Raw genomic sequence first — 15,630 nt, forward strand, 5'->3', positions numbered from 1 at the left:
GTGCTTCCAGGTTTTCCATGATGGTCTAGCTTCAATGGACTCATGATTTCAACTATGAAAATAATAAATGTTTGTCAGTTGTTATTCGTTTCATATCTAAGAGTGCCTTTTTTAAGTTCGAGATGCTATTTCCGTGAGAATGGATTAGTGAAGCTTGAGGATCTCCCAGCAGTTTTGGATAATACAATCAAAATAGTTTCATCATAGAATTCTGTACATACCATCTTTATTTACCAAATTCATATTTTATTATCAAACATAGGAGATCTTGTACCATCATTGTTTTTTTATAAATTGTTAAATAGACTCAAGAATTCATTTCTTGGTTTGTACTCTATGCTTGGTATTATCAAAAGCTTCTTAGTTGAAGAATTCAATGTACGAAATTATGATAGCTGATCCTATCTGTACTGACCAATCAGTAGGTAAAAGCTATTACTTCGCCTGTTTAGTCCTCAATTTTCTTGGAAGATCTATTGATTAAGTTATAATCAGTGTGGTTATGACAGTCAGACAAGATGTTAGAAGATATCTAAGTAACTCAGTGGTCACATCCCTAAACACACTAGGCAAAGTTGGTCTGAATCATGAAAGACTAATTGTTCCTTCATTATTGCAGATTCTCTTCTCTTAAGGGTGCTAAATAGCATGACGGTATGTGATGCGTCTTGTAGATTGAACGCTATATTCGGATCCTAAGCTAGTTTCGTAACCCCCAAGCTAGAACTACACAACGACTTGAACACGAGAGAAAAAGCGCAAAATATGCGGGAAGCATTTTACTCCAAGGTTCATTTATGTACAGAAAATATAGGGTTTTTATAGTATTTTAAAAATCTTTGGGTTTTATTGAAAATTCTAGGCTTTAGGCTTCTCCCATCTGTTTTCAACTAGTTAAGCTAGTAGTGTTTCTTAAGATGCTTCATATGAAATCATTTAAGGGATTATCGATAGTTACGAAGGATGATACGAATGACTTAGTGGTAATTCAGTATGATAAGTCCTTCATATCCCTTGTATTATTGCTGAGAACAACAAGTGAATTCCCAAACATCAATGCTAAGATTCATTTATTCAGTACATATGAATTAAAAATTTATCCGATTGTACTAGCCAGTAGCTATCTGGAATCGGTAGCTAAGTGAATAACGTGATGAAGTTTGGAGCTACGGTACTAGGCTTGAGTGTAAATGTGAACATTAGCTCTGATAGAGATATATATGATGAGTCCAAAGTAGAGCAAAATGTAAGTCTTGAACTCTACCACCAACCATCATCCATCTCTACTTAAAATACCTTTAACATATACAATCTCGAGAGAATACATACAGGATGCACATATGCCAAAAAAAGACTGATCGATTGCAGTCCTAAACGTCAATGGGGAGATTCAAATAAACAATACACATGAATCAAGATGTTCTGTATGAGTAGTTAACGGTTACTTAACTGTATTTTAATCTCTCTGTAATTTATGATTCACTATCAATCCATATATTGACAAGTTGCTATCTATTCATTATAAGCGGAGATATATATGGCTAACACTGGAATTCGGGATGCGCGTTTCGTGAAATGGATACACCTGTATGTTAAAGTTGGTGTTCACTCCAGAACACAAACCCGATACTGTAGCTCCAATCTTCATCACGTTATCTACTTAGCTACCGATTCCACATAACCACAAGCTTGTGCATTGGGATCAATTTTTAATTCATGTGTATCAATTACCTGAATCTCTCTATTGATGTTTAGAAGTGCAATTGATTAATATCTTTTTAGCGATATTTGTATCCTATGAACATGGCTTCGATATTGCCATTAAGTTATAAGCATTATAATGAAACAATCCAAGAAACCAATACAAATGAATGTAACTTATTTAGTTTAAAAATAGTTGCAACAATGTGAACTAGCAGAGTGATTTAAAAGGTTTCATTTAACCAAGAAAAGTAGTTTAACAGAAGGGGGTTTTGTGGAGTAGTTTTATGTAGTTGAGATCATGAGTTAATTGAAGCTAGACCATCATGGAAAACCTGGAAGCACTGGACGGCCTTTTCGTCCTATTATGGGACTCCTCAGCAGTGCGTATCTATCAGTCTATCAGCGCCCAACCTCTAGACCACTGCGCCGGCTGGCATCCAAAAGTGTTAATGTTTAACTTAAACCAATCCACGAAATTGAGCAACCATTCACCTATGTCATCGGTGAGTTGATATCTCCCAACAGACCTGGTTGAACTCCACTGGTTAATGATTCTCACTAGAACTACAGGAAATATCTCATGGAGCCAGTCACTTGTGAGCATATGATCATTATCAGAAGACGGTTTTGTGGAGATTTTAGTAATTTTATCTAGTTGTGATCATGAGGAGTCCCACAATAAGACGAAATGGCCGTCCAGTGCCACCAGGTTTTCCATGGCGGTCTAGCTTCAATCGACTCATGATCTCAACTATATAAAGGTAGTTTAAACTGAATTTACGAGTGTGGTTCAGGTTCAGGCGAAACTCTAGAAGGGGTGGAAACATTCACGTATCTGGGAAGCATCGTTGATAAACAAGGAGGATCGGATGCAGATGTAAAGGGGAGGATTGGCAAAGCAAGGGCAGCATTTCTACAATTGAAGAACATATGGAACTCAAAACAACTGTCAACTAATTTCAAAGTCAGAATCTTCAATACGAATGTCAAGACAGTCCTACTGTATGGAGCTGAAATGTGGAGAACTACTACATCCATCGTCAAGAAGATATAAGTATTTATAAACAGTTGTCTTCGCAAAATACTCAACATTCACTGGCCGGATACTATCAGCAACAGCGTTTTATGGGAGAGGACAAACCAACTTCCAGCTGAAGAGGAAATTAGGAAAAGTCGTTGGAAGTGGATCGGACATACATTAAAGAAATCAATAATATGCATTACAAGGCAATCCCTAACTTCGAATGTTGAATGGAAGCGGAAAAGAGGAAGGCCAAAGAACACATTACGTCGGGAAATAGAAGCAGATATGAAAAGGATGAATAACAACTAGAAAGAACTGGAAGGGAAGGCTCAGGATAGAGTTGGTTGGAAAATGCTGGTGAGCGGTCTATGCTCCTCGGCGAGGGGTAACAGGCGTAAGTAAGTAAGTAAGTTCAGGTCTACATAAGATTATTATCCATTCTATCAAGTTCTTGTTTTCAGTTTTTGATATTGAACAGAACATTGAATCACAAAAAGAAGAACAAAAGGTAAACCATTTTGTAATATATTCATCTATATAATTAATTATCCTTATCAAATGATGTAGGCAACATTTACATTCTCTACAGACCAATAGATTGATTTGACAGTATTAGAAATAGGTTCTTTTTCTTATGAGAAGATTACTTCATTTGTTACTTACATAGATATACTTACATAAACAATACATATTCGATTTGATTCCCTTAATAAACCTGTCAGAGTTTGTCAAATTTCAACACACTCCAATAAGACATTCAACTATCCATATAGCATATCTATAGATAGAAGCCATACCCATTCAGTTATATATCTATCTATGTATATGTAGCCATATAGGTACACATACACCCATGTTAATTTTTGTTTATCTACTTTTTGGAACCGATCAAACATTCATTTTTTTAAAATTTTTTTTTGATATACGTGAAGTGAACAGAAAAAGAAAATATTTATCACTGTTTCGAAATTGGAAACATAATGTTTTATGCCTTCGATCATACGTGTAACTAAGGTGCCACACACATACACACACCCATACACACCCCGAAAGAGATACACAACTAAAGACAAACACTGAGACCATCATATTTATAAAAAAAATCGTACATCTGACATAAATGTATTATTATTATTATTATTATTATTATATTAGCCTAAGTTGGCAATGTATTACAAGTTGAAAAAGTGAAAGAGAATACCGTAAGTTACTAAGAGAAGATAAAAAGGAAAGAAAGAATTTTATATAATCAACCAAGATGTTGCATTTTTTTTGGACTAAATGAAAAGCTAGAACTACAATGAATAATAGTCATAACTCACGTACCTACACACATCCTCACATACCCTCTCTCACACATTCACACACACACATACACAATGGTAAGTCAAAGATGTAATACAGCAGAGAGAAAGAGAATGTTTGCCCATTAGTCAACTGTCGAAAAAAACCTAAATATATATTCACTTATAATTATTCTTTAAAGGAATATATATATCTAAATGAAGTATCGAACAAATGAAGAAAACAAAAATAATCATAATCATAATAAAGGAGATCGAATCCAATGCATTTTCATACTTATGTATATGTAACTATGGTTACATATATGATTCTTCAATAAAGAAAAAGATGTATAGGGGGGAGAGAAAGGAAAGAATAAAGAGAAAAGAAAAGTAGAGAAATGTAGAATGTATAAGGGGGGGAGGAAAGAATAAAGAGAAGAGAAAAACTAGAATGTTTAGAGTGTCAAACCTATTTCAATGTATATCTACTTAGTTGAATAGATAAATAGCCTATATGTGAAAAAACCAAAAAAATAGAAAATTTTAAGTAACCAATGTTGCAATGGATAATGAATTTTTAGGGGGAACATTAATCTTTATAATAATAATAATAATTATTATTATTATTATTATTAGTATTATTATTGTTATTGTTACCAATCCACAAAAGAAAAAAAAAGAAGAAAAATCTTAAAAAAAACAACAAAATTTAACCAAATATTTACGTAAATATGTATGTAACTAAGGTGGTAGACAATCCACCACCAACTATATACGGTTTGGATATAACTAATAGAAGCGGCTATTTGACAAGCTCATTTTTATGTTTTGTTTTTTAGTTAACGAAAAGAAAATAAACGAAAAGAGAAAAAAGAAAAAGAAGTTTAAGAATCTTCTTCTTTCTTTTTTTTTTCTCTTCTATTGTATACATGTTATGGGATATATATGTAGATATACACGTGTGTGTGTGAGTGTGTGTGAATTTCTTTCGGCTATTTCACTGTCTACTTTTTTTTGTTTTTTTGGTTAGTTGCTTGTAACTTGTCAAAAAACGAAAAAAATCTTTTTTTTCTCTTCGCAAACCTTTTGGTGTATAATTTTTTGGTTGTTTTTATGTAGGTCTTTAGTGTTATATAAATAATAACCACTAATGTTTCATTATCGATTAGTACTAATTAAGTGTATGATGTCAACTGACTAATTCTGTTAAATTGTAGTTTTCAATGCTTATCACTAGGATGTCACATGCATAATGTAGACTCAAAAACTATATATACATATACTTCAGAAGGGGTTTTTGTGGAGATTTCAGTATTTTCATGGTTGAAAGCGTGAGTCGATTGGAGCTAGACAATCAGGGAAAAACTGGAAGCACTAGACGGTTGTTTCTTCCTATCGTGAGACTCCTCAGCAGCACGCATCGACGACCTCGCGAGATTCGGTTAAGTGCTCTGGCGCGAGACTGGTAAGTCCTAAGTTCGAATTTTGTGAGGCGAGGTCGTGGATATGCACTGCTGAGCAGTCCCACAATAGGACGAAACGGCCGTCAAGTGCTTCCAGGTTTTTTCTGGGGGTCTAGCTTCAATTGACTCGTGCTTTCAACTATGAATATACATATACTTTAATATTATGTGACGTCCCATATTAAGACTAGACAATTTACATATTATATGGTGAAAAGTTATTTGGTTGTTGGTTCTGTAATAAGTCTATGAGAGATATTCTATTTGTAAGTTGTATTAGTTATGATATGACAGGAGGCATTAAAAAGACTAGTAAACGTATTGTACTGTGAACATACGAATCAGCAACGCTTTCCATACCGAGCTACACTAATGTAATGGTTCGTCCGTCGACCTTATTATTATTATTATTAAGTTAAAATACAGTCACTGATATACACACATAATGAACCTAATGTAACAATGACAAATAAGTTCATCTAAAAAGTTAATTTCCAATGAAGTGCCCGTTTATCAAGTCTTTATTATATGATCTAATTGCAAGATCTTATAATTGTTGGGGTGATCTTGAAAATTTCTTGCAATATACATGACAAGCTCAGGAAACATTAAGAAGCATTCTATCCAATCAGAGTTTGATTAGACGTTTTCCTAGAAATATCACGAAAGTGACAAGTCACATGTAGAGTTTCTGATTGGCTGATTACTACTCTGCTATTATGTTTAGTAGCATTCTAGGATTTTTGCGAAAACCCAAGAACTTCTTAAATACTATAAAAACCCTATATTTTCTGTACATAAATGAACCTTTGAAGTAAAGTGCTTGTCGTATATTTTGCGCCTTTTCTCTGGTGTTCAAGTTGCTGTGTATTCCTAGCTTTGGAGGTTACGAGACTAGTTTAGGTTACGAATATAGCGTCCAATTAGCAAGACTTATCAATAATACGGATTGCACAAAATTTTAAAACGTTATTAAAAATGACTATCCATAGAAAACTAATCTTCAGAGTTTCACCAATTAACGTCAGCTCCTTATGAAGACCTCTAAGAATTATCAGAAATATTTGCAGAATAATCAGTTAAAATATTCACCTCAAACAGAATTTCAGATTGATTCACATTACACTAATGATTTGTAAAATCTAGGAAACGGAAAACATTCTTCATACTCATTAACAATTCAATACAGTAACTGAGTAGTGATTCAGTAGTTTAGGTTTCATTTGTTAATTTTTTGATAAGATTCAAAGTAAATCGTATTATTGTATCATTTAAACCAGACAAATAACTATCTACTTTGATAGACAGTGGCTAGCAATGGAATCCAAGACGCGCATTTCATCTCGTTCAGGACTTGTCAGCCGGATGTACATTCATCTCAGAGTTGATGTTCACTCTGAGACTCGAACCCAATACCGTTCACTTCAAACGTCATCGTGTTATCCACTTAGCTACCGAGTCCTGTTAGCCACTTGTTTGTGGAAGGGGGTGAAATTCAAATTTATTTAGTATTGTTTGTTTGAATCTTCCCATTGATGTTTAGGACTGCAACTAGTCAGTCTCTTATTACGAAACGCGCGTCCTGGATTCTACTGCTAGCCACTATTCATCTTTGCTTATAATACTTGTAAATTAAGGCTATATCGAGGCAATACGCACAGTATGCACATATGCCAATTAGAGACTGACCAGCTGCAGTCCTAAACATCAATTAGAAGATTAAAACAAACAATACTAAATGAATTTATCTACTTTGAATTAGTCACTAACATACAAGTCATTTATAGCTTGATGACCATATGGGTATGTTTTCCGTGGTTATTAAGATTCTGTGTTTAAGAATAAGTGAAAAACAGAGACAAAACTATTTCCACTGATGTCTCATTACTTAATTCTCATAGCTTTGTAAAAGTTTGTTTTAACCTTATAAGAATAGTTAACTGTATATGATAGAATGTAATACACTCTTTTATAAACCGAGTTTGATGTATATGGGGTAGCTATTCCCTCCAGTTTGTTTTTCCCCTTTTTCTTTTATTAGGTATGCAAACGGTCTTACTGCACTGAAATGATTGAGTTCTTGAAGCACATTGAAATATGGTCTATTTTCAATTGTCTTGCACAAAATCCTCTTGAATCTGAAGATGTTAGCTTAAACCTCAATCGTAAAAGTCAACTAAACTCTGGGTTGAAATGGAATGACTTATTTACTGCAACAAATTCAACTATCGTTTACCGTTGTCCACGTTTTTCTTTTGGTCTTCCTCGGTTTTTCTGTTTTCTTTATTTAAATATTCAACAGTGTTCATTGTGTGACGCTTACGAACTGTAAATCCTTGTAAACCACCATTTATCCCACTTATTCTCTCTTTATTTGGTGTCAAAACTGTTGAGAAAAGAATCCTCTGTGTTATATAGATCATTGAATAGGTGAAATTTTCGGGGTTATGATTAATATGGTCAGGGATAAGTATTTGAAATCTTCCTAACAACTGATAACTGTTATTTTATCAGTCACCAACTATCCACTCCATTCACATCTTTCCTAATATAGTATGTCTCCTATCGTAATAGGACTCAGATAAGTTAGAATTTATGTTAGAGGTATGAGGGTAGTTATCACTTCCCGGTTGCCCACACCGTGGAAGGGTTCTTTTAGAGGTACCTGAAAAGGAAATAGGGTTAGAAGTGGTCTTAATGACCTGAGAGCGTGACCGCAGTGCCCAAGGGACAACTGCTTGAAGTCGGTCACACACGAACTTTTTGCGGGTAATTTTTGAGTCAGCTCCGTACTTGTTGAAACCTTATCGCCGGAGACGGAAATCCGTGGGATAAGGCGAGGTGTGCATTTTTGGAGTCGACCTTTTCTAACCCCACTCCTCCTTGTGGGAAGGCAGCATCGATGTTATGCTGGTTGTCTGAAGGAAACACCTTACTGCCGTCACACCACTGTACAGTCGGCAGTACGACTTCGCCTTCGGACCTTGGGTTTGCTGCTTTTAGTCTTACCGCTCTTCAACCGACCTGTCTGACATAGTAGGATCTTGAGGAACGATTGTTCCATTCAGCTCGATTGGTTGATTATGGTAAGCAAGCCCGACTACCACGTCAAGGTAGCAGCAACGGTCGGAAGTTAGAATTTATACATAGGGACAAATGGCTAAAATAACCAAAATCATATCCACTTGAGTATTGAATGTATTCACTGGGGTTAAGAATTTTATATTCTTATTAAAGTTTCATTTCCTTCTCTTTAGTTATATTCAGTCATTATACAAATACCCATAAACTTTGATGAAAATTAAATAGAACTCGTAAACATGTAATATTGAGTGATATTGTGATGTATGCTACTGAAATCAACAGATATAAGTAGCATGTATCATCAATTGAAAGTGAAGTTGTTTTAGGAACCTGTGTGGAATAAAAGCATTGTGTACTTACTGCTCAATCTTCCAAATATAAATCAATCCTTTTAGTAATTCTTGGAGTAAAATGATTTCAATGTTCAATCTCGTTTTAAAGTTATTCTTACATTGATTTTAAGCTTACAAATAGGTAATAAAGATTATTTCATGGAAGAGAGTAGGATCAGTTTGAAGAAAAGAGATTTCGGGAAACTGTTTCAGTCACTACGATTTGTATATACTCGACTTATATTAGACTTTATTATTGGTTGTTATAAATCTTCCAAATATCTTGTATGGAAAATTTCAACTCTTTATGTGCTGTGTGCCACTGATATCGATGGATATAAGTAGTATGTATCATCAATCGATAGGTGAAATGCCTGGTAACAGAAGGTTAAGAAGATAAAAGAAAAGAGAATGAGAACAAAGAATGATTAGTGAACAATGAAGTTTGAGTCGACTGATTAACATTTTGCATATGAAGTATTTACTGTACGGTTCTCAGATATTACCAAGATATTCTGTAATTTTGCACGGTGGATCTGATGTAGATGTGAAGGCATGGATGAGCTAAGCAAGAGCAGCATATTTACTACTGAAAAACATCTGGAACTCAATAAAATTGTCAACCAACGCCAAGATCAGAATTTTCAATACAAATGTCAAGATAGTTCTACTGTATGGGGTGGAAACCTAGAGATCTACGACGGCCACCATCGAGAAGATATTGGTGTTTATTAACAGTTGTCTACGCAAAATATTTCGGATCCGTTGGCCAGACACTATCAGCAACATTTTACTATGAGAGACAACAAACCAGATTGAAGTAGAGGAAGAAATCGGGATGAAGCGCTGGAAATGGATAGGACACATATTGACGGAATCACCCGACTGTGTCACAAGACAAGCCCTCACATGGAATCCTGAAGGTCAAAATAGAAGAGGAAGACCAAAGAACACATTACACCGAGAAATGGAAACAGGTATGAGAAGAATGAACAAAAACTGGATAGAACTATAAAGGAAGGCGGAGAACAGAGTGAGTGGGTTTGAGAATGCTGATCGGCGGACTGTAACGTTGTGTCCAATTGCATCCGATTATTCTTACTTGTGTTATCGTTCACTACAATGCCATTACTATCATCACTTTTTCCCCCCTCAAAATAATAAATGAATGAAAAGAATCATCACTAGAAAAGTATTTCCATTCTACTTACCTCCATGCTAAACGAAAACTTAATAAATCCAAGAAATGTAAATTTAACATAATTTCACGATCATTCATTGATAAATTCATAAATCCTGGAACTAATTCAGCATAATGTTTTAATTCATTCATTGATTCTTCTAGAATTGAACAAAATTTCGTTGTATATTGTTCATCAATCTAAATTGATATATAGAAGAGAAATACAAGAAAAGAAGACATAAGTTTTAGAAGAATGATATTACTACTACTATTAATGGTTTTATTCAGTATTATATATTTGGTACAATATAGAATTCTGAGCATCAGGTGTTTCAACAAGTCTCTCTTACAAAGGTAAAACAAGATAAGAATCTGTACAACTTTTCAAATTCAGACATGTTTAGGAATACAGGTTATTGAATAGGTTCACTGTAACAACCTGTTCGTCACAGAGTACATTTGGTGGATAAGGTATTGTAGAACATTTATACTTTTACTTGCGTCCATGGATTTCAATGTATCGACGTCTCGTTCTACCAGAAGATATACAAAGAGAAAGATATAAATGAAGGAGTTGATTAATATCTGATAAGATAACATTTGTCAGGAGTTTGCAGGATTTAAGATGTCTATCCACAAGCTTATTAATAATGACCTTAAAAGACTCACCACACACCTTGCAAACTGCCTTCAGCACTCTCCGCAATGTAGCAAAGTGTTTTCTCAAAAACCCAGGAAAGAATAATGGTGAACAGTAAAGAATAATAAGTAATATGCAGGAATTGACAAATTGTAATAGTAAATGACGAGTAATCCCCAAAGCATGCAGCCTATTTATGTAGTAGGTCAGATGGAAAATATTTTTTGATAACGATGAAACATGGGAAAACCAAAAGAGTTCAGCAGAAAGTCTTACACCAAGATTAAGTGTGTGACCATTAACAACAGACCATTGTTGAATAAGAGACAAGAACTAATTCATTCTTCTGAGAAAGGAATAAATTATTTAAACAAAGAAAATTGACCACCATTATTCAATATCATCTTAGAAAAGTATACTTTAATAGGTAATATATCATTCTTATAGTTGAAATCATGAGTCAATTGGAGCTAGACCATCATAGAAACCCTGGAATCACTGGACTGCCATTTCGTTCTATTATGGGACTCCTCAGCAGTGTGCATTCACGATCTCACCTCGCGAGATTTCAACCGAGGACCTACCAGTCTCGTGCCAGAGCACTTAACCGATAAACCACTGGGCCGACCGGCATCCGACGGTGTTAATGTCTAACTTAAACTGATGCACGAATTTGAGCAACCGTTCACCAATTGTCTTCAGTAAATTGATATCTCACAACAGACGTGGTTTGAACTCCACTGGTCACTACTTCTCACTAGAACTCCTTGATTTACCTCTCGAAAATACTAAATCTCCACAAAACCCCTTCTGATAATAATAAGTTCAATATGCGATTATAGACAACATTCAGTAAATTAAATTTTGTCTCATTGTCTTATACTACTTATTATGATTATATCATATTCAGTCAGTGAATGACTAGTGAATAATTAAAATAATGATTTGGATATAGTAAGATCAATTCATTTTCTTATGTTTAGTTCGCATAATGACCTGTGCATAGGCTGTATTATTTCAGTATTCAGTTACAAATGTTCTATTGCATTGTCATCTATCCACATTGGAGAACAAGATTATTTGATAGAAATAATTTATATACATTTGATACATGAATTCGATTATTTTCCCTTAACTTTACTCTCTTACTTAAATTTTGCTGTTTTGGTCAAGTCAAACATCACAGAACAAAATCAGAAGTCTTTTTATAACTAAGATGTCCAACCAGCATTTTAAAGTGGTTGTGGTGTAGTCTACTTATATCCACATAAGTAGTATATGGTCATGGTCAAGCATAGAATGTATTTTGGCAGAAGATCGATAAGGAGAAAACCGAAAAGTAGCGCAATTGGTATGAAAAATGCATGAACAATGGATTTAGAGAAGATGGATTGATATTTGCAGAAGGAACAATAAAGATTGACACAACTGACTGTTATTTTGCAAATTAACTGTTTATTGTATGGTTATCAGAATTTAGTGAGATAGTCTGTAATTTGCGCTACAATACATTCGATTGTCTCCATTCGCATTTTTCTTCACAATATAGTAACCATTGTTTAGGAACCGATAAATTATACCTAATTTATAAGTGATAAAAGTGTTTGAAAATATGGCAACCCCTTTCATTATATCAATTAACCGTAAATAACTAATTCTTTTTTTTCCAGTAGATAGATTTGTAAAGATTGTTGTGGGGTTTTAACAATTGAATACACGATTCAATCTAATCTAGATAGAAGGTCCTTGGTTTGATCCCCGCGGATGAGATTGTAAATGCGTACTACTGAATAATCTCATCCTAGGATGAAACAGGCGTTTAGTACTTTCAGGTTTTCAATAATGATCTAGCTTAAATCGATTCATCAATTCAACTATCAATAATACCTTTTTATTAGAAATATACTAATCATTACTATAAAATTACTTCAATATATGTTAAGGTAATGGTAGTATCCATCTATTCGAATGATATGAATAATAGAACTAATCAATAAAGGTAATGAATTTTTTTGTTCCTATAATTTATATATGATAGACAATTGAATACGAAAGAAGGAATGAATAAAAAGAAGGATCTTCTGAAGGTAAATATTTCTTGTCTATGAAATTCACATTCTGTTTATAATAAAACCATCTGTCATATGTCAAAAGAATTTAGTTTTTCAGTATGTTACTTTTATTGTATACTATTATGAATTATCAATAATTAGTATCAGGGGAGAGATATTAGTGGCGATTGATTTGTTGCTAAGGCTTTAATTTATATTACAGGTTTCTTTATTAAAAACAAATGATAGACTGATCAATATAAACGTTTCTTCTTGGTAACAATTATCCTACCTTCAACAATGAATCCTTTTGATAAGATCTATGATCAGTGTGGTCTTCATATATTTATTGATCATCAAATAATTTGCAATTATATAAATATCAGAAGGGGTTTTTGTGGATATTTTAGTAATTTCAATAGTTTAGATCATGAGTCAATTGAAGCGGGATTGTGGATACACACTGTTGAGGAGTCTCAAAATAGGACGAAACGACTGTCCAGTGCTTATAGGTTTTCCATGGTGGTCTAGCTTCAATGGACTCATGATCTCAACTATTGAAATTATACAAATGTTAAATATATTCTAAAAAAAGAATTATCTATAAAAATAGACAGTTTCATTCAGAGCACACTTTCTTAGATCCTTCAGTTACTAACCAGTAGACAGGTCCTTGATTTTGATGAAAATAAAGAATCTAGACAATCCATACTGGTAATTATTATATGTTCATCAGAGACTAGGTTTGAGAGGAGATTTTCAGAGTTTTACTGAAAAACAGTGGAACTAAGATACTTGCCGTAAACAATAAAAGATGGTTGTGCAATATTGAGAACCGATTGAAATCAAAATTGTATATCATCGGATCTCGCCTTAGTTATAAAACCATAGGTCCTGAGTTCGATTTTTCCTTTTGGGAGGTCGAGGATATACACCATTGAGGAGTTCCATACCAAAAATATGTGATCGTCCAGTGGTTCCAGATATTTGGTGGTTATTTAACTTAGATTGCTCTGTAATTTCGATAAAGTTAGTAACAAGTTTATATTTTATCTAAAGTAATAAAAACCGTTCATTTGAAGAACTGTGAAAGACCAAAATGACTGTCTACTTTCCTGTACTGATTAATTTGTCAGATGAGCTTCAAAATGCTTATGATACTAAATGACAACAAATAATATTGTATATACATAAGTATCAGAGAGTTATTTGGAAACGGTAAGTGCCCCTCCATACACAAATTATATGCCAAACGGATTTGTATTGGTAACGAAACCGATGTTGTCGTGGACAATAACTCATGAATGTTCAATGATTTTCGAAGCCATTATAAATAATAAACTTTCGAACAGTTTATGAAATGCCTACTTAAGATTCATGATAGTGTCTCATATGAGTAAAACAGCCACCTAATACTATTTGTTTTTTTATTATTCATCCAGTTAAAGTTAATTCTTAAACAGTTGAAATCATTATTCGATTGAAGCAAGACCACCATGGAAAACCAGGAAGCACTGAATAACCGTTTCGTCCTATTGTGGGACTCCTCAGCAGTGCACATCCACGATCCCGCCTCGTGAGATTCAAACCCAAGACCTATTAGAAAAGTTGTATTTTTGATGCTTCGTAACTTAATTTAAGTCACTTCTTCAGAGTAAATAAATAACCAAAACTAAATGTACACAAGTTAAAATATTGCAAAGGAAACAAAAGAAAAATGCAGCTACCACAATAAAATGTATGAGTGACTGTAATATAACATAAGAAATTCGAACATTTATCATATTAGGTATGAATTTAATGTTACCATTCAATCCAAAATGTACATTATTTGTAAACAAGTTAAGTTTACAGAGTAACGGATTCATAAAGAATTCAGTCATCAAAGAGCTTAACATACTTATGCCTTACTATAGATACTGTTTGAAAGTTTTTTTTAAATTTTGTACTTAGAATCTGTCGAATGGATAATGAATTCATTACGATTAGTTGTATTCGTCTAATGGAAGTGTAGTGTGGGTTACTTATATCCCCATAAGTAGTATATGGTGATGGTTATGCATTGAATGTATTTTGGCAGAAAATCGATAACGAAAGAACAGGAACGGAATGCAATTGGTATGAAAATGAATGAACAATGAAATCAGAGAAGATGGACTGATATTTGCAGAAAGAACAGTCAAGATTGAGACAATGGATTGATAGTTTGCAAACTAGTTGTTTACTGCATGGTTGTCAGATTTCACTGAGATAGTCTATAATTTTGTGCTCAAATACATTCGATTATCTCTACTCGTGTTCTTATTCACTAGAGAAGTATGTAGGCGAATACGAATAAGTGCTGACTGAATGTTATTGTTTTATGAATATATTTTCTCTACTATAAGCAAAGATGGATAGTGACTAGCAGTGGAATCCAGTTTGACGCGTGTTTCGTCCTATTTGTGACTCGTCAGTTGGATGTACCTACATCTCAGAGTTGATATTCACTCCATCTTTGCTTATAATGCTTGTTGAATTTAGGCTATATCGAGGCAATATGCACAGGATGCACATATGGTCAATAAGAGACTGACCAGTTACAGTCCTAAACATCAATGGGAAGATACAAACAAACAAAACTAAGTGTATTTTCTCAACTGTCAACTAATCAAATTCATTTTGGAATGTATCCTTAATTATTTTCTAACATTCTTTGTCGCCATCATCATCATCATTATATTTCACTGATTTCATTTATGATGACGATGATGATAATGCCTAGATGGATTACAAAGACAATTCAAAGGAGACTTTTGGAAATGAAATAAAATTGGATGAAGTACGCCATCTTTCATTCTTAGTTTGCTACGATTCTTTCTTT

The 15,630-nt window shown here is 33.8% G+C and overlaps 1 protein-coding gene across 1 annotated transcript in view; it reads right to left on the bottom strand.

Annotated features, from left to right (window-relative positions):
* Smp_139200 (nuclear hormone receptor nor-1/nor-2, putative) overlaps window positions 1–15,630 on the bottom strand; it is a gene marked incomplete at both ends in the record, with an annotated part of 61,707 nt that overhangs the window by 13,404 nt on the left and 32,673 nt on the right. The window contains one exon of the mRNA XM_018791826.1: window positions 10,105–10,274. Coding sequence (XP_018645049.1) covers window positions 10,105–10,274 — 170 coding nt within the window. The remainder of the gene's footprint in view (window positions 1–10,104; window positions 10,275–15,630) is intronic.

Source organism: Schistosoma mansoni (genome assembly GCF_000237925.1).
Source record: "Schistosoma mansoni, WGS project CABG00000000 data, chromosome 1 unplaced supercontig 0071, strain Puerto Rico, whole genome shotgun sequence".
Taxonomy (NCBI): Eukaryota; Metazoa; Platyhelminthes; class Trematoda; order Strigeidida; family Schistosomatidae; genus Schistosoma; species Schistosoma mansoni.